The sequence below is a fragment of the Aptenodytes patagonicus genome, chromosome 12 (genome assembly GCF_965638725.1).
Source record: "Aptenodytes patagonicus chromosome 12, bAptPat1.pri.cur, whole genome shotgun sequence".
Lineage (NCBI taxonomy): Eukaryota > Metazoa > Chordata > Aves > Sphenisciformes > Spheniscidae > Aptenodytes > Aptenodytes patagonicus.
In genome coordinates, this window is record NC_134960.1 from 3536546 (window position 1) to 3556826 (window position 20281).

General features: G+C 50.7%; 1 protein-coding gene across 7 annotated transcripts in view; it reads left to right on the forward strand.

Annotated features, from left to right (window-relative positions):
• TCF7 (transcription factor 7) overlaps window positions 1–19163 on the forward strand; it is a 75452-nt gene extending 56289 nt beyond the window's left edge. For 2 of the 7 annotated variants that reach the window (XM_076349803.1, XM_076349804.1), the window contains exons 6-12: window positions 1622–1708; window positions 3716–3826; window positions 4105–4267; window positions 4499–4606; window positions 8583–8631; window positions 10740–10812; window positions 15066–16330. In XM_076349803.1, coding sequence (XP_076205918.1) covers window positions 1622–1708; window positions 3716–3826; window positions 4105–4267; window positions 4499–4606; window positions 8583–8631; window positions 10740–10812; window positions 15066–15366 — 892 coding nt within the window. In that variant the 3' untranslated portion in view covers window positions 15367–16330. Of the gene's footprint in view, window positions 1–1621; window positions 1709–3715; window positions 3827–4104; window positions 4268–4498; window positions 4607–8582; window positions 8632–10739; window positions 10815–15065; window positions 16331–18690 lie in introns of those variants that run through there. The other 5 variants (XM_076349806.1, XM_076349807.1, XM_076349810.1 and 2 more) reach the window with 4 other exon arrangements.
• Window positions 19164–20281: the final 1118 nt, after the last annotated feature.

The following is a 20281-nucleotide window of genomic DNA, read 5'->3' on the forward strand; positions in this document are numbered from 1 at the left end:
ACATCAGCCAGGAGCCTGCGAACCGTGTCGCTCACCCGCTCCCCGGGCCGAGCGGCAGCAGCACCGCGGCAGCCCCTCCGCAGCCATCCCATGCCTTTTTTCCAAGCCGCCCTCGCATCACCGGATGATAAGGGCTGTAATCGTGCATCCCCAACCATCAGGGATTGATTTTGCAATTGCATTAATTTGCACGTCAGAATCACTTTGAATGAAGCCGCGAGTGCCCGGCTCCTTTTCTATCCCGGTATCTCAGCTTCTGCAGTAACGCATGTCGCTTCTGGATTAGCTCCGAGTGTTTTCTCGGCCCTGGGGCAGCCGCATTCAACTTCAAAGGTTGTTTCGGTTTCCCGATGCGCGGTAGCACTTGGCTGTTTGTTGGTGTGTTTATACCCGCCGACATCTAAGGGGTGGGAGAGGGCTTCTGCCTGGCAGGGTGTAAACAGAGCCCCGCCGCCTCGGCTGCCTTTCCTACAGACAGAGGCTGCAGATTTCGGTCAAGCTGAGACACAGCAGCTCCCGGAGCGGCAGAAACAGAAACCTCCTTCCTCCCCGGCGCGGCTGGAGGGCCTGACTGCCGCGGCACTGTCGTTATTCCTCTTCAGGGCAGAAACTGTCTTTAGCCCTGAAAAATCCCTGGCATCCAGGAGCTCGGTCCTTCACAGGGCAGCGGGGTGGCACCGCACTTAATGATAATGGGCTTTTTTTGCTTATTAGAGCTGAAAATAGCTGGTGCTGGTCTTAGGCACAGCTCTGTGCAGGCTGGCTGGAGGAGCACGAGCATCTGCACGGGTTTAAGCACCCCGTCGCATCCTCCTCGGGCATCTTGGTTTCCATGCACAGTTTTAAGCTGGGAGCATCTTTTGGCAGGTTTGCAGCACAAGCCAAGGTATTTTTGAGCTATCTCCGTATGAAAACGTGGGGGGTTTCCCTTGCTGGGAACAAGGAGGAACTTCCTGCATAGTTATTTTACTATTTCAAAAATAATTTCCAGCTCCAGGTCTGCTACATGCCCAGTCCCCAGTATGAAACAACTTTCAAAAGAAATGTAGGACCGAGCTTTTTGGCTTGTTTAAAAATGACGGGCATCCTTAAAAGGATGTGCTGGGGAAATTAGAGCATTTCTGAAGCATGTACGAGGGCAGAGTAGGTGCTTTCTCTCTGGACGCCGGGAGGTTCCCGTGCTTGCGCATCCTCTCGGTGCAGCCCGTGACCGTGCAGCCTCTTGTGCACCACACAGCGAGAGACTCTGACCAGGCTTTAGTTTTTTGGTCAAACTGTGCTCTTTTAAGCAACTTCTTCTGTACGATAGCAACGTCTCCTATTTTTTCAGCACACCTCTGCATTTTGCGTTTTAACAGGATAAACTCAAAGCTGCAGTGTTACTCAACACCGGGTACAGAGGGGGGGTCAGAGTTGAATCCAACCTTTGCAGGGAGGCCCAGCTTCCCCCAAAACAAAGTCCCAAGTCCCGCGTTGCCCCTTGAGCCCAGGGCACACCCCGAGCATCCCACCAGGCAGAGCTCCTGGGGCATCGGTGCTCTGAGTCCCCTTAGCAAAGGGTATCTTTAGGAAACACCACGTAGCTGTGGATACTTTATAGACTCTTTCTTCCCGATCCCAGGCAGAGCCAGTCTGTCTATCCGCTCCCGTCATGTGGATTTAGACAGCCGTATTCGTCAGCGCTTTCTGCTGGGGCTTCTTTCTCCAGGTGAGTATGAGCTGTGTGAGACAGGGCAGCAGCTCGGCTGGTCTCGCAGCTTGCAGTTTGTGTGATAGGAGCTTGCAGCAGACCGCGGCCACCCAGGGACGGCCACGCACCTTCCCCGGGCAGCCGTGGGAAGGGAAGGAGCTTTTAGGCAGTGCCCGGTCCAAAGGGCAGCCAGGGGAATATTGAGCATCCCGGGAGGATGCACAACGATTGGGTTTTAATCAGCAGAAGTTAAAACAAAGCCAGAAACCCCTGCCTTCAGCTCAGCACTGGGAAAAGGGGGTGAAATCCATTGCTCAGGATTTTGCCTCTTGTCACTAACCCTAATAATGAATATATCCCTGCCGCCACCACCGCTGAGTTTTGCTCTGCAGAGAGTGATCCGTTTTATTTGGTCTCAGCCTTAAAAGCAGGACAGGCAGCAGGCAGCAATTTGCCGTCCTCCCATTGGCACAACTCAGCCCTCTGAGATGTAAGCGCAGCTCCTGCCTCCCCTGTCCCATCATCGGGCAGCACGGGGCTGGCACGGCCATGGGCCGGACCCTGCGCACGGGAAGGGGTCGGCAGGAGCCGGCCACGTCGCTGCCCTGCTTACCCCACGAGGACCTGGTCCTGCAGCACGACCCGCCTTAAATACTGAGCGGGTTGAGCCACATAGCACAGGCCTGGACCATTCAAACTGCAAGTTTATGGTCACCCAGGACCAAATTTTGCCCTCTGTAAATATACCCAGACCCCAGTGATGTCCCGGTGAGCAAAATACATCCCCTGTGGATGGAAATCACAGAGCCCAGCCCCTCCGGGCGTGCTGGTGGGCAAAGCCGCCGTGGCTCCAGTGAGGACGGCAGCGCTGCGGGGATGCCTGTGCACGCTGCGTGTGCTCATGCACCAGCTTTCGCTTCTGCTTCGTGTTGTCCTGAAGAGCTGTTAGTGGAGGATTCCCACAGGAAAACCATGCAAACCCTTACCCGTGCAAACCCTTACCCATGCAAAAACCTTGATCCATGCGCCCCTCGATCCATGCAAACCCTTATCCCTGCAGCAGAGGCGAGGGAGCACTGCCAGCCCTCCTTGCTCTCTGAGGCATCACTTTGCCCAGCCTTGAAGGCAAAGGCCGGAGAGGAGCTAACGGTTCCCTGCGGAGGCCCGGCAGCCTCCCCGAGCCCGGCACAGGAGCTTCTGCTCGCAGGATTTTGGGGCGGATTTTGCAGCGCTGCTGCAGCCGAGAAAATACACCTGGTCAGATAAGGATCAGACTGTGCTGGTGGATTAAATTAAACAGCTTTTCTTTTCATGCCAGCATATCTAATGAACAGTTCATCTCCCATGGGCAATTCTGCCATCTCAAGCTGCAGTCATAAAGTGGCAAGCTTGGCAAAGCTGACTGCGCTGGCTTTACCCTCTAAAACTCTCGAGAGAGCTAATGAAGCTTGAAAGCTAGCGAGACCTCTCGTGATCTCAGTCCCGTGTTGGTGGAGAACATTGCTTAGGCAAGGTGCACCTCCTAGAGTTGCAGTTTGGTTCATGTTCAGACTTATTCTATTTCTGTTAAAAGAAAGGTGCGGGGTGGTCCTAATCTCTCCCATCCAAACCCTGGGTTGAGTTTGTTGTTCCTTTCTGCAGTGCTAATAAGACATTGCAGCAACAGAGATCTGAGTAGCTGAAACCGCTGGTTGAAAGCGCCCTTGATCTCGGTCAGGCTGGCTCCTGCTGCAGGCTGGTTTCCTTGCCACTGTGCGGCACCCGGACCCTTTCTACCCACGTGCCTGTGGCTCGGCCGGCCGTGCCCGCTGCCAACGTGGCGGGGGCGGCCCAGGGGTGGTGGGCACTGCCTGCCCCGCGCCAGCCTGGCAGCACCCGCGGGTTTGCTTTCCGTGTCCTCCGCTTACCGTCTGCTTCTGCCACGTCAGAGTGCCATCTCGTGAGACACGCCGCTCCAGCTGCCCGAGCATCCCGAGCAACCCCGGCACAGCCCTCCCGGCGTGGCTCATCCGCTCTCTGTTGCAGGTTCACTCACCCGCTGATGCTGGGCTCCGGCATGCACACCACCGGCATCCCACACCCCGCCATTGTGCCCCACTCCGGCAAGCAAGAGATGGAGCACTATGACCGAAACATGTAAGTTGGAAGTGCCGGCAGGGCTCAACAGCGTTAGCGCCTTAATACCCATTTCATTTATCCCTATTAATGCTTGCATGGGTGGGAGGATGGATGAACACTAAGCTCTGCCTGCGTCAGGCAATGGCACGCATCCGAAGCGCGGCTCTCAGGCCCCCCCATCCGCTCGTGCCGTCGGGTTGGTTTGGTGTCGAGTCTTCCGCTGAGCTTGGTGCCACCAGGCAGCCGGGCTGGAGGGTGGCTCTGACGCTGACAGCTCCTCTTTTGATCCCACCAAGGAAACCTCAACCAGAACCAAAGAGAGAGAAGGAAGCCAAGAAGCCCACTATCAAGAAGCCCCTGAATGCTTTCATGTTGTATATGAAAGAAATGCGGGCGAAAGTCATTGCCGAATGCACCCTGAAGGAGAGCGCTGCTATCAACCAGATCTTGGGAAGGAGGGTAAGAGCATGTGGGGCTCGGTGCCATCGTCCCAGTGCGGCATCCCCGTCCCTTACAGCTGCTCTTAAGCACGTAACAAGTACCTGCTTTCAAACCCGGGTGCTCTTATCCCTTAAATGCACGGAATCAGATGTGCCCCAGAACGGGGCAGCTGCGGTGGGGACAGGCTGGGAGGGCTGATGCCGGAGGGGACCGCCGGGCCACGTCTCACCACCACGCTTGTCCTTGTAGTGGCACGCGCTGTCCCGGGAGGAGCAGGCCAAGTACTACGAACTGGCTCGCAAGGAACGGCAGCTCCACATGCAGCTCTACCCCGGCTGGTCTGCCAGAGACAACTACGTGAGTGGCTGCCGCGGCTCGGACCCCCTCCCCATGGCATGGCCAGAAGTGACCCAGGGGGGCTGACAACTGGTATTTGCCAAACAACCCGCCTGTGCCTGGTAATGCCGTTCCTGATGGCACAATAGCCATAGAAATTCACATTTCAGGAGTGTTTTGAGCATCCTCTTGGCTCATTGCCTATCTATAGCTTGAATGTTGTAGCTCCCCAGCTACCACAACTGTTTGTTCGCTTATTGTCCAAGTAAATACAAGTAGAAAGGAAGAGGAACTTTTAAATGATGTGGATGATCTTTGGAAATACAATTTTATGGAAGCCTACTGCTTTGTGCATCTCGGGCAGCAGCTGAGACATCGGCCCAGTGGGATCAGAGCATGGGGCAGAGATGGGGGGGAGAAACTCGGGGTGGGATGGCCAGGGAGGCTGAACAGGCACCCACAGCCTGCTCAGCTCCATTTGCTTTGTGGTAGCATCTCGTTTATCAGCTTTAAATCATGGGGCTGGGTACGGTGGGCTCTGTAGCCTTGGGCACATGATGCTGAGCCCCAGCACACGCTGCAGATTTGGGGGGATTTGCCAGATTGCGGGCTGACGCCTCTGTTCTGCAGGTTTAAAACTAGTGCAGGGTGTCTGCCCAAGCTGTGCTTATGGGAGCGTAATAATAATGGGAAATAGTTTTTTAAAAGGCAAAATAGGAAAGTGTAAGCTGCTTTGTATGAGTTGTAGTGCAAACCTCGGTGGTCTCGCAGGCTGCTCAGGTCCAATTTCTCTCCGTGGGGTTGCATCCCAAGCAGCAGCCCCATGTATTGCAGGGCACATAAGTGGCGCTTGCAGGATGACAGTCACTGAGCTTCTGTCTGTCCCTCAGGGACGTTGATCCCACCCTGACCGATCATTATTTGAGGTCCCTGACCAAATCAAGCACACCACCTTCAAAGTATTCAAATGCAATTTGAGCAAACGCAGACAACAGCACTGCTCGCTCTGTGAGCTCGCGAGCTCAACACAGCTCTTTGGCGAGCCTGTTTCCCAACCAAGGTTGCTGTTAGGGAAAAAAAAACCCTTTCCAGATTGAAAAAAGAAAAAAAAAATCCCCCAAACCAGGCAGTGGCTGCTGAGTGGAGCAGCTGAGCCACGCAGCAAATAGCAGTGGTTCTCAGCAGTAAAAATTAACTAGTGCAGAGGGCCCTGAAACATGCTGAGTGTTGGGATCATGTGTTCCCGTAGCCAGAAGAGCTTTCCCTGCGTTCAAGGGAAAGAAGGGAAGCTCCCACCTTGATCTTCCCCAGTTTTGGCTGTGGCAATGTACATTGCCGCAGCAATCAATGCCAAACCGATCCCCGAGGCATAAGCAGAGAAAAAAACTGCGTTTGTTTTTTATAGAGAGCCGACTTGACTCTACATCTGAAATAGTGCCTCTTTTTGGGGGGGGCTGTGGTGGACCGGCCATGCTGGCATGGCCGGGGCTCCCAGCGCTCCCCGCTCCCTGGGGAGAAGCGGAGGCAGCTCCTGGGCTGGCCGGAGGGACAAAGCTGCTTCGCGGCTCACGGTGGTAGGGCCAGCACTTGGGAAGCCTCCAGACTACTCCGTGGAACATTTAAAGATTACTCTTTAAAAAAAAAAAATCATTTTCTCTTAGCTATGTTAATCACTTCAGCAGCACCGTGTTAAACGAGGTTGCATAGGTGTAGCGGTGCCCCAGAAGCTCCGGGTCTTTTCTAGTGGCTTTCTCAACTGTTTTGATCTTACATGCCTAACGAGCTCATTAGAGACCTGAAGCAAAGCACACGTAAGTCTTCAGATGTCCGTCCATCCACTCTAGGGCTCTGCCCTTTGATCTAAGGCTCCGTCATTTCCCTTGCAGCCACTTTCTTCTTCCCCCTGGGAGCCGCACAGCGAGCACCCATCCAGCCCACCCTGACCGGAGCCCTCCTTCCAGAAAGCCCAAACTCCACCATGGGCGAGAAAACGCCCTTGAACAGACCAAAAACACCCCAAAAAAACACAGGGCAGAGATGATGCAGAAAAAGCAGAGGTTATGGGAAGCCCCCAGCCCACGTTTCCCTGCAGCAGTACAGATATCCCTGCCTCCTTGCAAGCACAGACCAGGAGCTCAGCATCCATATGCGGCTTTGCAGGATGAGTGCTGGATGCTGCCGCCCTCCAGAGCCGCCCTTAGAGAAACCGGGGCAGCACCAAAGCTGCCCCAGTTTCTCTAAGGGCAGCTCCGGAGGGCGGCAGCATCTGGAAAGCATCAGTATCTGGAGGGCAGCGGCATCGCTGAGAGCAAGACACCATCTTCCTCCAAGACCAAGTGCATCCTCCATGGAAATCTCAAACTCGTAGTGTCCTTCATCTTGGCAAGGGCTGGTTCCTTGCTCCAGAAGTTTTCCCTCCGTGGCTAGCGGGCTCCGAAGGCATACGTTGGCTCTCCCAGCACCGGCAAGCAGCTGCTTCAGGTCTTGTGGTCGTTGCAAGAGATGCTTTTCTCTCTGGAGCTTGAGCAGGGAGGAGGAGGAGGAATATAGGTCACTTCTGCAGCACGTGATGCGGATATCGGGCAGGAAATACAGTTGCTCCCACACCGAAGAAAAAGCTTACCGCAGCTCGGAGCTTTCCACCTTCACTCAAACCACAAGGAGTCATATAAAAAGTCACGGGTCAAAAGCAGCCCTGTGAGCTGCCTGCTCCACGCAGGCCAGATTTGCTCCTGCGCCACTGTGCCCTCGTTAATAAGCTCATTAGGAGATGACGGGAGTTGTTGCATGTTGTGAATCAGAGAGGCAGTTTGGGGATAAAATCAGGTTTCTTGTTAGTGAGGGAAGAAAACAGAAGAATGAGAGATGGGTCCAGAGCTGCAAAAGCACTGAAATAGATAAGCGTTGTTTAAAAATAAATTTCTGGGGATTTCCTAAAACTTTCTTTCCCATTTGAAATCAGGGATGCTCCTTCTGGTAACACATTATGGAGCAATTTCTGTTCAGGTATAAGGCACCACATTAAAGCACATACTGGAAATAGGGAAGGTGCTAAAATGGTCCAAGTGCTTTTTAGAAACATAAAGAGGGAGGAGGAATAAGGATAGGCCAGGAGGATCAGCTGTTGATCATACTGCCTCCGTTGCATGTGGTAAATCTTGTTTAATTCTATTAATCTAGTTAAATCTATTAATTAAATTATCTATTAATTAATTAATTAAAGTGATAATGGGTGGGATTCCCAGGTGAGACGCATCAGGGTGGACCGAGGAGGACTAGCAGGAGTTGGCAGAGGTGCTGAGCAGCGCAGGCACAGGCGCTGGGTTTATTATAGTCGTTTTGCATTCACTAACGTTTTCTCTTGCGCCCTCTTACGCTGCCTGCAGTGTAAATCAGGGTCTCAGCTGCGTTTGTAGCGTGGTCGTGGACTCATAAAACAGAGCAGGGGAGCAGCGTGTTGGGAAGAAGAACCAGCAGGCGCGGGGGGTGGTAGCAGGGACGCGGCCGCCATCTCCTCTGAGTTCCCGTCGCTGTTTCTGCGTACGCAGAGTGGTTTTGGGATGAATCAAAATGCCAGTGGTGCTGGATCCAGGGGTACTGGAAATGAGGGGTTATTCCTGAGAAAAGGAGCATGCCCGGAGCAAATTTGTGCCGTGTAAAAGGCAGCCATCGGCATGTGTGCAAACACAGCTTTGGGTGGTTGCTTTGAGACTTCCTCCTGGGTTTCTTTCCTGGAGCACTGGACTGGGCAGTGGGGGAAAGGAAAGGGATGTCCACGTAGATAAACCTGAGCAGGTCCCCTTGCAGTGATTCCCAGTTCATCTCTCACTGGAACGGGCAGAGCCGGTGGCACCGCGGCTGTGTGCAGCCGAGGACCTGGCCGCTTGCCTGAGCAGCAGCAGCCTTCCCCAGCAGCCCGATCCATCCCCCAAAACCCTGCGCGGCATGCTCGGTCTCCTGGGAGCACGGACTAACGGCCTTTCCTTTGATTTCTTAGGGGAAAAAGAAGAGACGAACACGGGAAAAGCAGCAAGATTCCAACTCAGGTAAATGCGGCAGTGCCGCCGCGCGTGCGCCTCGGTGGCTGTCCCTTCACTTCTGCTCAGAGGGGATAGTCCGAAGCAGTTGTCGTGTTTTACCATGTTTTCTTTTATTCTCCTGAGCTTAACTAAAGAAATACACGTTTATTTTTTTTAAGACGCAGTAAATTAACATTTCTGCAACTTTTTCATAGACATATTTGAATTAGAACATGGGTAGTGCGTGAAAACTGAAAAGATTAGATTTTGGCAAGTGCATCACTTCATATAAACTATCACTAAAGGTAATCTATTCAAAACATCCAGGGTGACTGTCCCCATCAGCCCTACAGATACCATTAATTAAAGAAAACTCCTCTCAAATGCATCAATATTGCGTGCGGGACTAAATGCAGTGACAGGATTGAAGATCGCTACCCCAAATTTCATTTTCTTTTCAAAGTAACCTAGAGTTCAAGTCAAGGCATGCTAAAAACCAGTATCAGCTGCTTCCCTGCACCACGCTGTTTATCAGAAAAGGCCCTTTTGACAGATTTCAGCTGGTGACACGCACATTCCCGCTATCCAAGGGACGTGTTCACATCACACATCCCATCAACCATTCCCATGCTGGTTTCTGAAGCATTTCTGCCATATCAGGAATAACTAATACCTGTTCCAGTAAATATTCATTATAAAGCATCGAGAGACTGCCCTTGCCTACCGTGGCATCATGTACACATGAAGTTAGACGGCCTGTTTCTTCCAGTATGCCCATTCTGTGATTGCCTCTTGCCTATAGACTTAAAACAGAGCTTTTCCCGCTCTGCAGCCTACCCGTTCATTACTGCTCATTGCTCTTACTTTTGGATAAAATTAAGTCATCCAGATGATAGGCTATTGGCTTTCTAAGCAAAACACTAGTTCTCTCTCCCTCCAGAAATGCTCCCTGGGGAGGGTCCCAGCTCAGCCTCTTGCTCTCCTGGGTTTTCACGCTGCACGGGGATGCAAAGACCTGTTGCACCCGAGACCTTTTGGGGACCCCAAGGTGCACAGCTGGCTGCATCTGGGCGGTTCAGTTGTTGGTGAGGACATGGGAGTCCAGCTCTGGTGTTACTGCTGTGGATTGCACATCCACGCGACCAGAATCCTGCAGCCTGCATTAATTCATAAAGTTCAGATTATCTATCTCGTTAATTTAATGAATCGCTGTTGGATGACCTCTTTGAATTGTCCATAAAAAGCAATTCCATGATTGTGTCCCAGTAATATCTTCAGTTTAGTTAACACTGTTGATCTCATTCAGTGCCTAGACTGATAAGGGGAATACAAGCTTTTAGGCTTATATGTTGTGTATATAGATATTTATATAGCCATATGTGTGATAATTTCACCCGTTATGGACTGGAAACCAACTGCTGGTCGAACACAACAGGAGACACTGGTGGTGGCTGAAAGAGGGTGCTATAATCCCATTTATAGCACTAGAGAAAAAACCATGATGTGCCTGAAAGCAAATAGGGCTTTGCCCTAATGACTCCCATAATTATACAGCAAAACTGCAACATTTTAGGAAAGGCCGCGGAGAATAGCTTTTCCATGAAAACTGGAAGGGGAATGGCGGGGGGCAGAGTAGAATAATCCAGGCCTGGGTCTTGTTGGCACTAACTCTGCTTTCGGCCTGCTTCCGCAACGTTTCCTCCTCTTCTTTTCCGTGCACAGTCCGAGCTCGCTGGCAGCCCCATTTAGTCGCTGCTGGAAAGGCAGGGAGCAGGTAAGGATGCAGACACAGGAGGCAGGCAGCGCCTCTGGGATTTGGCAGCTTTTCCAAACTCAAGAAATTCAAAGAGCTGTGAATTTCCCCGTAATTGCCCGTATTTCCCAGAGCTGAGGCCGTTTCCCAAACCTCCTCCTCCAGCTGCCAGCAGTGATCACTGATATTTGCCTAACGATCACTTTTTTCCAGGAGAGATGGTGCCGGCACCGTTCTGTTGCAGGAAAGAAAATTGGATTGTAGTCTGTTAGTTATGTGTTAAAGTGGCTAAAATGATGTTGCCTCTTTTCTTCCTCCTGCTCCTCCTCCTCTTTGTGCCTCTGCCTTGCCCATTCTCCGCCACGCATGCTTCTGTGTTCAGATCCTGCCTCTCCTAAGAAATGCAGAGCTCGCTTTGGCCTCAACCAACAAACGGACTGGTGCGGCCCGTGCAGGTGTGTATCAGCATCTCCTCGCTGCTGGGGTGCTCCTGGGTGAGCGGGTTCGGCTCCGTGCGTGCTCCTGCAGCCGTCCCAGCACCGGCGAGGGCTGCTCCGGCCAGGCGGGGATGGGGTTTTCTCTGGGCATCGTCAGGAGTTGTTGTCCGAGCTGCAAGGGTCAGGCTGAACCCTGGGTTTCTTACACACACAACCCCACCCCGGGCAATGTTGGTGTAATGCTGTACATGTTCTTTGGCTGATGGACTTCCCTGGTGTTAAAAGCTTATTTCCAGGGTGGAGACCTCTGTGACGCTGATGTGGGGCTTTTTTCCCCTGTTAGAGATTTCCTATTGCATAAATAGCACCCTAGGGCCAGCAGTGAGTAGTTAATGTGTTTATTTTTCCTATTTATACTGGGGCTAACCATGTATTTTGCGATCCACCTCTTCTTGGCCCTGAAGTTTTGCAGTACCCACCATGGGGTGGGAGCGCCTCAAGCAGCAAGACAGTTTGCAAGCGCCCTGTGCCTTGGGCTTCCAGGGAATGGACATGGCCAGGCGATAGTAAAGCTTAGTGCATCAACCACGTGCTACCTGGCTCAGGGGGTCTGCAAATGCAGCCAGGCAGAAAAAGCTCCTGGGGGGCTTCTGGACCTGGGCACGGAAGCATGGAGGGGCAGCAGCCTGGACAGAGGTCTGCGGTTCATAGCACATTTTTATACCAATGCATTGAGGACTCCAGGAAAAGCTGGAAGTAAAGTATTGCTTAATGTGCTTACTGCAGCTTGAAGTGACTAAAATCACTTAGTCTACCCAAATCTGAACCCCAAAGCGCGGCCCTGCAGTGTCCTGACGGTGCTTGGCCACTGCCCTTGCTGGCAGCCCGAGCGGCAGCAGCAGGAGCTCAGATCCCTGTGGCTGAGCCCGAGGTGAGCTCCCCTCCCTGCAGCCTCCGGGGTGCTGTGCAACAGCAAACCTCCCCGCTCGCCTTTTATACACTGGGTGATGTCATCAAGCACCAATTTTTAATGGATTAAGAATCTGGACAGAGCTTCCTTAATGTCTCATTAATACTTTACCTTGAATGTCCAGAGAAGGATTTTTGTGACCCCCCGTCACTTACACGGCAATGCCACCGAGCTGAGCGCCCCGTACCGCAGCGCAGGGCACGGCTGCAGCTCTGCGGCCAGTTCCTCCAGCTTCACTCTGCCTGCGTCTGAACTCTCTTAATTCAGCTTCTCTTCTGCACTGCTTCCCGATTAACACAGGCTGCTGAAGTGCTCGGACACCTTAGCATGCTTTTATTTTTTAACCTTTGCCTCTCGAACCCTGGTTAGTCACAGCTGTTCTGCAATTCCCCGTACTAACGTGCTGCTGCCGGCTCAAGGGCTCCTGTCGTACGTGCTCTGGTCACCCGCGGAGAGCAACTTCCACCGGAGGATTTCCACTCCACAGGAGAGGTGAACTGGTTAAAACTGGGTGTTCCTGCTCCAGAGCTTTCACCCTCCTCCCCTTCACCCCGGGCAAACTGCCCCAGGGTGCTGTAGTTCCTAGAGGGAGAGGGATAAATCCCTTTAGCTGTGTAATAGCCACGTCAACCGTGAACTGTAGCCCACTAACCGGTTCGTTATCAGCAATCTGTAGTATCAGGTCTGCTTTTTCCCCCCGTTACTTTAAATCGAATCAGTGAATCGATGGACAGATTTGTATCATCTTAAACAGGTCATTGCAACTCCCCATCCTGCAGCTACTCCTGAGATGTCCATGGGAAATACAGCTTCTCCTCGGGCTTGTCTGCTCTGGGAAATTACAGCCCGTGTAAAATAACCTCCGAGTTAAATATTCAGTTCAGCAGGGCTGTTGTGTTTAATATCGCATTAATTGGGTCACCACGGCTAATGATGACACTGACAGCAGTAATAGCACTTCTCTTGTTCACATCCAGTGCAAAGTCATGTTTAATACTGGACTAGTTAATACATATTCTAACACTGTCTAGTTTTTCATTAGTAAGATCAAAGAAAGGTGTATGCCCGCATTAGCAAGTTCTCCATTTGATCTGTTTTCCTCAAATGAGACAGCCGAGGCAGGGAGCCGGGCGGGCGGAAGATGTTCTTTTTAGCTGTTGTAGCTGTAAAGTCATTAATACCCTCTCCAGCAGAGGAATTGTTCCGTCACCACTATTAAGGTGACATCTTGAGAGCTCTTTTGTTTAAAACTATACTGAGATGCTTGAGGACCCATAGCAGGTGACGTGAGGGATCTGTCACATGAAGAGAAGGAAAACCAGCTGAACACAGAGTATGTGAAGACAACATGAGACAGTGCGAGGGCCTGACTCTGGATAGGCAGGAGTGGTTAAAGTCATCTGGGCATATGAGATGACAACTGGAACTCAGGCTAGATATTCCTGTTTTCGATACTAAACAGCAGGATCATATCGAAACCTCTCCTGACGTTGGATCGGGACACAAGGGATGTGGAGAAATCATACCCAAATCCAGTTACAGCAAGGATGCTGTATGACACGTATTTTTTCAGACCCCCAAATGATAACGTACGAACAAGTGGGGAACTTGAATGTCTTCTCCAGGGGGGATGAAGGGAGGCTGGTCCCCACTCACCAGGTGCTGCTGTCTTTGGGATCTTCCCGGTCCCAGTGGACTTCTTACTAGAAAAGTGGGGCGAGGGGAGGAGAGTTGCCACCGACGGGGTACTTTTCTGTAAAAAAACCTTTTTGTGAGTAAATCTTCCCCGGCTGATGAGCTCTGTCATGCTCCACGGAAAGGAAATGTGGAACTGAGTCTTTCACAGTGGCGGGTTCATTCAGGTCCTTCTTCTGCCTGATCTTTCCCTCCAGCATCTGTCTACGTTGTGTTTTGTACTTGGACCTCTGCTTCCTAAGGGAGAGATCGCAGCAAACGTTTCCTGCCCAGGAAAGCCACGGGCTGAAGTGTGAACAGTTGCGCTGTCGGGGCTATTTTTTCCTTAGCTTAGTTAGCAGTTTAAAAGGTGATCTACCCTCCGAAGACTGACAAGTCTTCTGAAGGGCTCAGGACTAGTCTGACATCCAAAGCAGGACCTCAGACAGCCTCGGACCGTGTCTTCCTCCAAGCCATTTTCTTCCCTCTTCCTGAACCTCTGTTGAGCACTTTCAACTCAGCTGTGTCAGGAATGAATGTAAAGTATTTTGAGAGGCAGAGATGGCCGAGATCAGAGGCTTTTGCTGCAGAAGGAAGAGCTAAGCAGATGATATATGGGGCACAAGTCAAGGAAAGTGCTAGGAAATGGGCCGCAGGCAAAGACGCTCTCAAGACCTTAAGAGTTTGGGCTGACTTGCGTTGCCTTTGGAGAAAAGCCAAAAATGGTGCGGGGGGGGGGGGGGGGGGCAGTGTCCTGGCAGTGCACGACCTGGCACTCCTGACCACAGCGATGCCGCGTGCCCTGTCCGAGCGGGCACAGCCCAGGGCCGGCCGTCTGCCGTGGCACGTCAGCCGACCGTGCCCCGTAACACCACATGCACACGCGTGTCCCGCGTGCTCTGCGGCAGGCGGGCGGGCGCTTATGCACTGGGGGGGGGGGACGATGGACATTTTAGTCTTGAACTCAGTGAGAGCACGTTCGCCCCACTCAACCCCCCAGAAGCAGAGAAGCCTGGATGGTGGCATTAGTGCTGGGCTGGTGAGAAATGACCTCCGTATTCTGATTTTTATTATTGTTTTGATTTTTATTACCGGGTTTTGATTTTTATTACCGGGTTTTGATTTTTATTATTGTTCTTATGGGCTCCTCTCTGCGTTCCGTGGGTGAAGCCTTTCCATCTGAATCCCGCTGGCAGAGCAGCGCGCTCTTGCAGCGGCAGCAGCAGCCGCCAGCTGCAGGGCAGCCGCGGGGCGCGGACCGGGCGCCGCCAGCGCCGGTTGTGCGCGGCCGCGCAGCGCCCCCCCCCGGCCCGCGCCGCGGGGCCGCCGTTACGGCGCCGCCTGGCGGTCGCCGCGGAGCCGCGCAGAGCGGTGGGGCCGCAGCCACCGGCCCCGGCCCCGGCCCCGGCCCCGGCCCCGGCCCCGGCGCAGTCGCCCCGCGGTTCGAGGGCGAGCCCCGGCCGGGGAGAAGGCAGGGGCCGGCCGGGGGCCGCGGTGACCGGGGGCGGGGGGCAGCGAATCCCCGGCTGGCTGCGCGCCCCCGACTTGCGCCGAGCGCTGGTTTACGTCTCGTGTATGACCGTGAACTCACGCTTTATTCACAGATAACTCTCTTCACTGTTCTTAGGAGGAAAAAGAAGTGCATTCGGTACTTACAAGGAGAAGGACGCTGTGCCAGCCCAGTTTCTTCCGATGGAAGTGCTATAGACTCCCCTCCCTCTCCTCTGGACGCACTCCAATGCATCTCCTCTGCTTTTCCTTCAGACAAGCTTGCAGCCCCCGCTGACTCCGCACACAGAGAACAGCCCGACCCCTTCCCCGTCTCCGCTCACCTCCAAACCGCCACCTGCTCCTCCAGACTGACCACCAGGTGCTCTTCTGCACCCACAGAGTCCCCAGCGTACAGCGTGGCCTCCACGGGGACATAGTCCCACGCGCCCAGCCGCGTTGGCCGGGACACTGGGCACTTCGCTCTCTCCCACCTGGTTTCGCTGCCCATTGAAAAGGACCAGAGGCCCATCCAAATTCCCCATCTCACTGTAAAACGTGCAAAGTTAGGCAACAGGATGACTTAAGGATGCTGGAAAACTCATTTGGTTGTTGGGTTGTTTTTTTTTTTGGGGGGGGGCGGTGTTAAAGATAGAAAAGTGATTTAAAAAAAAAAGGTAAAAAATAAGTACTTGCCAAAATTTGAAGTGCTGATGAGTAAACAAGCCTTTTGTCCCTGCCCTGTGCCGCTTTTTTTGTTTGGGGTTTTTTCTTTTTTTTTTTTTTTTTTAACTGCATTATCTTCAAGCATGACAGAAAGCAGAGACGAACTCCCCAGCTTGCTGCAGTAGATGGTAGGTGCTATCAGTCTAACACTGCCTTCCACTCCCTGCCTTCCGAGCTGCTTTAAAGTATAGTCACTCACTCACAGATCTCTCGTAGCCGTTATACCACAGAGACGGAAAAGCTGGAAATAGGAGCATTTTGTAAAAGCCCTTACGTCTGAAAATTAAATGTAGCGATGCTAGCTTTCTGATCTGATCGGATGATAGAGAAATGAAATATTTAAACCAGCGAGGTGAATTTTTTAAACTTCTTGTCTGAGAACAGGAAGATATTGTTTACAGGTAACAGGTCTCTGTGCAGACATGTCCCATCCCGCGAGCGTACAGCATGGCAGAGGAAAAGGGAGCACTAACTGGACAGTAAAAGGAGCTTGGACCAGCCGCTGGAAGGTCTGACGGTCGATTGCTCGCTGCGTCAGTCAGCTGCAGGGTCTCCCTTGCTGTTAGGAATTGTCCACTGCAGACGTGGGCAGCCAGAAATCTCACCAGACGGGCCGGGCGAAGCCTCAAAACTCAGTTTGCGACTCCGGCCTTGGCCTAACTCTGCCCCTACGCCGCGGCGGGCAGGGCGGGCGCGCAGGGAGCCCGCAGCCCTGGCAGGCTGACCCGGGGCGGAGGACCGCGCCGCCCCAACAAGCCGCCTTCTGCTGAGCGGACGGGGCGGAGGAGAGGCGCGAGCTCTGCCGCCCCGCTCGGCTCTCCCCTTCCCCAGGGCAGTCTGGCAGGGGAACGGCACACTACCCTGCTCTTCGCTTCAGACGTCCCTCTGCACGTACCCTCAGCAAGATCAGAACCCTTTTTATCATGATTTGGCGTGTAACTTTTTAAAAAACCTTATTCTAGCTTTTTCTGAAAGATCCTCCCTCCACCCCCATGACGATGCCAAATGTTAATGTATTCTCTCCAGCTTGAAAACCTTCACCAGTTTCTGGTATTTTATTTATATTTTGAGCTTGATAAACAAAAAACACCGTGGACCGATTGTGATCTCCCTGAACCGATGTAAATCCCAAATTAATCCCAAGTTCTTGATTTACTTCAGGTTTACAGAATTCTCACAGAGACCACCATCTAGTCCGGTGCAGATTTCTTCCTGCTCGAAAGAAATATATTCTAGACTGCTGAAGAGAAAAATAACACCACACAGAGGGAGAAGGGGGGGTCTGGTTTTTTTCTACTTTACAGAATAGGTTTTAGAGTACTGAATGCAAATTCTGTAGTAATATTATTGTAGAACTGCAAGAAATTTAAGATGACCTTTATAATGTACAAAATATTTTTGTATTTTTTTTCTTAACGCAAAAACACAAACCCTAATTTTTTACATTGGACTAAACATAACTTTTTAAACAAGTTTATGCCTCAAAGATTGAAAAGTAAAAAAAAAAAAACCAAACCTGATTAGTCTGTAGAGCAGCTTTGGGTTTATTCCCTTTATTTAGGTACTTTTGCTTATGGTAGTGTAGATTTTTTAATTCCAGTTTTAGTTTAGAAGATCTAAACCTATTGCTTTATTCCTCTCCTGTGTAAATGTAACTTCAGAAGCACTGAATGAAAGCTACGTGCACAAACCTGAAAAGTTTGAAAAGAGTCGTTTTAAAAGTTTGAAAGAATCATTTTAACCCTTAGAGAAGTAGCATTACCTGAACCGACTGCCAACTGTACACTTAATCATGTACTTACTGCACTCAGAGGGTTAATTATACAGCACTAGATCAAGACGCAATCTGCTCATTTTTAAATTATTTTAGCAAGTTTAGACAATAGCCTGCTCCAGTGCTGAACAGAGGAACTCGGCAGACTCTTCCCAGATCTGACATAGTCTCTTTTTATCACTCGATTAAAAGAAAAAAAAAAAACAAAAAAATTGCTTAAAAAAAGAAAAAAAAGCTGTGTCTCAGCTCACCATTTGTCGCTCTGAGACCCTCTGATACAAGGTGCTGAAAAAGCGTCAGCTACTGTAAACGCCACAGCTGACGAGTCAGGCACAGCGGCCTAGCGTGGCTCAACGCTGGGTGCAAAGCTGGCATGACTCAATACCCGACTGCTATTTCGTGGCTGGATGAAACACGTAACTTAGCAGCAAAGCAAAGGCAGGTATGGGGAAGAAAAAAAAAAGGCAGATGTGCCTAAATAACACCAGAGGAAATTTAGGGGAAAGTCCTGACCAGTATTAAACTGTGTATCCTGACCAGGGACCAAGTAGTACTGGCGTACCCAGACCAGCCGTCACTCATTTCAGAATTCACCGGGACTTTCACCCATTTATTTCAAGGCTACTTTGGCCCCTCCACAGCGCTGTGGATGCCTGCCTTGGTTCAGGGCACGCTGACCGGCAAAAGGCCCGTCTGTATCACAGCCTCCTCTCCTCGTCACGCCATCGGGTTCCTGCAAAATCTCCTTAGGGAGACCTACTGCCCCCCTCTCCGGGAGCCTTTCCTCGTGCATTCACGGCACGGAAGCGTTTCCACAGCCGCAGGGCTGGAGCAGTTACACCCGTTTTCCGACATAGCGTTGTTCTGACCCTGTGCTCTGCTCTACACGTACAGGTTTATAGCCAGACCTTACCCTGTGCTTTACAGCTACCGCAGTATAAACTCAGAGTATCCGCTTGGTATACCGTAACGCGGTCAGTTTGTACTGGTGTAACTGAGAAAATTTAATCCTTCCCCCCCCCCCCCCCCAAACCACACAAGATAGAACTTTAAGCTGCCCATTTCCAAAACAAAACAGTGAGCGTGACCAACTTTTGTTACGTGCCCCACGGCTGATAACCAATGCCAAAACAAAGTTATTAATACCAAAAAAGTGTCTTTAGAAATGCTATATGAAGTGTTACTATTTTGTGTTAATACGCCTTTTTAGTAGAAGGAAAAACTTTGCCCTTAAGCTTTTATCACAACAAGAATTTTCTTTTAGTTCTTTTACAGCAATTTCAACTCTTCCTGAAATACATATTTGAATTCCTGAAATCAATTTGAATGTAGAAGTCATGGAAGTACCACTTCATTAAACCAAGTAAAACCACTGTATGTATGTAGCAGGGATAAATGTTTTGCAGCTGTACTTTCATTTGTCCAGTGACTATCCATCATTTGTTGTAATTTTTTTACTTCATTGAGTTTGTATTTTTTGGCTTTTATGTTCAAAATATGTTTATAGCTTTATAAATAAAGTAATTGCCAGACTGGCTATTCAAAATAGGCCACTGGAAGTTATAATCCTATCAAACTGTCAAATAACTATTTCTTAGAATTCAAGAGGTTTCCTGCTTTTTTTTTTTTCCCTTCCTTCAGCATTTGTATGTATGAATAGTTTTTAGAATAATTTCCAATAGTCTTCAACAGGTAAGACTGAAATAAACCAAGACTAAGAAAAAAATACCTTCTTCTACAATCCCTGCTGACACCTTGCCTTCCCGACCCCCACGCTTAAATCACTTCAGCCAAGAAGAGCTATCCCCGATCATGCCATGACTTTAAAAAAAACAAAGGTTAAGGCAGCACCATACAAGCGAAACAGCAACATAAAGTGTAACAGTGGGAAGTGGGACAGTCTCTCCCCCTTTCAAGAATTTCAAAGTACACAGCTGAGACAGTACTACAGGGGAATTTCAGTTAGAGAAAATAAAGTTGTAGGGAATCCTGACTACCAGGACTACTAAGAATACTGAAATCTGTCAAAGCTATACAATGCTTTGAGCACCCGGACCAGCCCTTTCTTCCGCATGCTGCTATGCCGTAACCTCCACGCTTGCATCAGTATCAATAGCCAACTGGCACGACCCCGGAGCTTCAGCAGAAGCCCCACCTTTACAGCATTTGACCACCAAGGGTTACGTTTTAGACAAGCTGTTCTAATAATTACCGAGTCTCACCGCAGGTGTGTTTTATGCAGGTATGGCAAACAAAGTAGAAGCAAGGTAGTGAGGAAGACGAACTGTGTGCTTTGTCTCTTCCTCATCCTACAGCATATAGCGAGGCATCGGCTGCTAACACACACAGATCCTAGTCTGATGACGAGCACCTGAAGGAATTTATATAGGCTTCTACCACTGAACACAACGACAGCATAGGCTTCTGCATTAGCAACACCGCACTCCAAGGCTGAACTAGTGTATTCTGGAACACTAACTTCACACACGGATGGATGGATTTCTTGTAAGAATCCAGGATAAGCTGAATATTAAGCTACAAATACAGCCACAGAAAGAATTCTCATCAGAAGGTTTTCTCTAGTAGCACTTTTAAACTGAGGTGTATTGTTTGCAATACAGGATGCTGGAAAGGCTTCATCATGCCTGTCCAGCGCTGAAGTATTTCATGCCCACTGACAATACAGTATCTATAATATGCCCAGATAATATACACACCAGCACAAAGGCAGGCCCAGCAACCTCATGAATAAGCAGATGTGAGCAGCAGCTGCATCCAAAGCATGGGTTTGAATGCTGCCTTAGAGCAAGTTATGAATGCTTTCATTAATGGTCACATCAAAGGTTACCTAAAAG